This window comes from Priapulus caudatus, unplaced genomic scaffold (assembly GCF_000485595.1).
Source record: "Priapulus caudatus unplaced genomic scaffold, Priapulus_caudatus-5.0.1 Scaffold2374, whole genome shotgun sequence".
NCBI lineage: Eukaryota > Metazoa > Priapulida > Priapulimorpha > Priapulimorphida > Priapulidae > Priapulus > Priapulus caudatus.
Genome location: NW_014579435.1, coordinates 2,216 through 2,896, shown reverse-complemented (window position 1 = coordinate 2,896; position 681 = coordinate 2,216). Strand labels below are relative to the sequence as shown.

The 681-nt window shown below is 39.8% G+C and overlaps 1 protein-coding gene across 1 annotated transcript in view; it reads left to right on the top strand.

Moving 5' to 3' along the window:
• Positions 1-449: 449 nt before the first annotated feature.
• The window catches only part of LOC106818610 (monocarboxylate transporter 12-like), a gene marked incomplete at its 3' end in the record, with an annotated part of 2,378 nt that continues 2,146 nt past the window's right edge, over positions 450-681 (top strand). Inside the window, exon 1 of the mRNA XM_014823304.1 lies at positions 450-492. Coding sequence (XP_014678790.1) covers positions 450-492 — 43 coding nt within the window. The remainder of the gene's footprint in view (positions 493-681) is intronic.

Below are 681 nucleotides of genomic sequence, written 5' to 3'. Positions count from 1 at the left end.
CTTTAAATTGTCGCAAAGTTATCTACCAATCTTTTATCTCATCAAATTTTAACTTCTGCCCAGTAATCTGGCACTTCTGCAGTGAAAAAAACAACAAAAAACTCGAGAAGTTAAACTATAGGGCACTCAAGTATGTCCATCAGGATTATAATAGCAGCTATATAGATCTACTCAAAACTGATAAGTCAGTCTCCTTACAACTCGGAAGGCAGAGGCTGGTAGCCCAAGAGGTATTCAAAATTATAACAAAACAATGCCCATCATATCTGTTAGACCTAATTTCACCCATAAAAGAAACCGGTCACAATCTCCGTAAGAGAAATGTAACAATACCTGATTATAATGGCATCACTTATGGAAAAAAGAGTTTCAGCTATTATGGATCTCATCTATGGAATGACTTACCACAATGTATTCAAACCAGTGTAAATTTTAATTATTTTAAGAAAATGATAAACAACTGGGATGGCAAAGTATGCAAATGTGCAATGTGTAATTTAAACTAGTCCAAAGCGCCATTTTTGGGGGGACAACTTGGGCGTGAGGGACGGTTGGTGCATCCTGGTTGGGGGGGGGTGGTGGTTCCCATTGGAGGGTGTGGGAGTCACCACTGTCGCACCATGCATACGTTGCTGGTATTACATCGGGCAGTAAATGGCCTGAATGTATAGACGGTGGAAA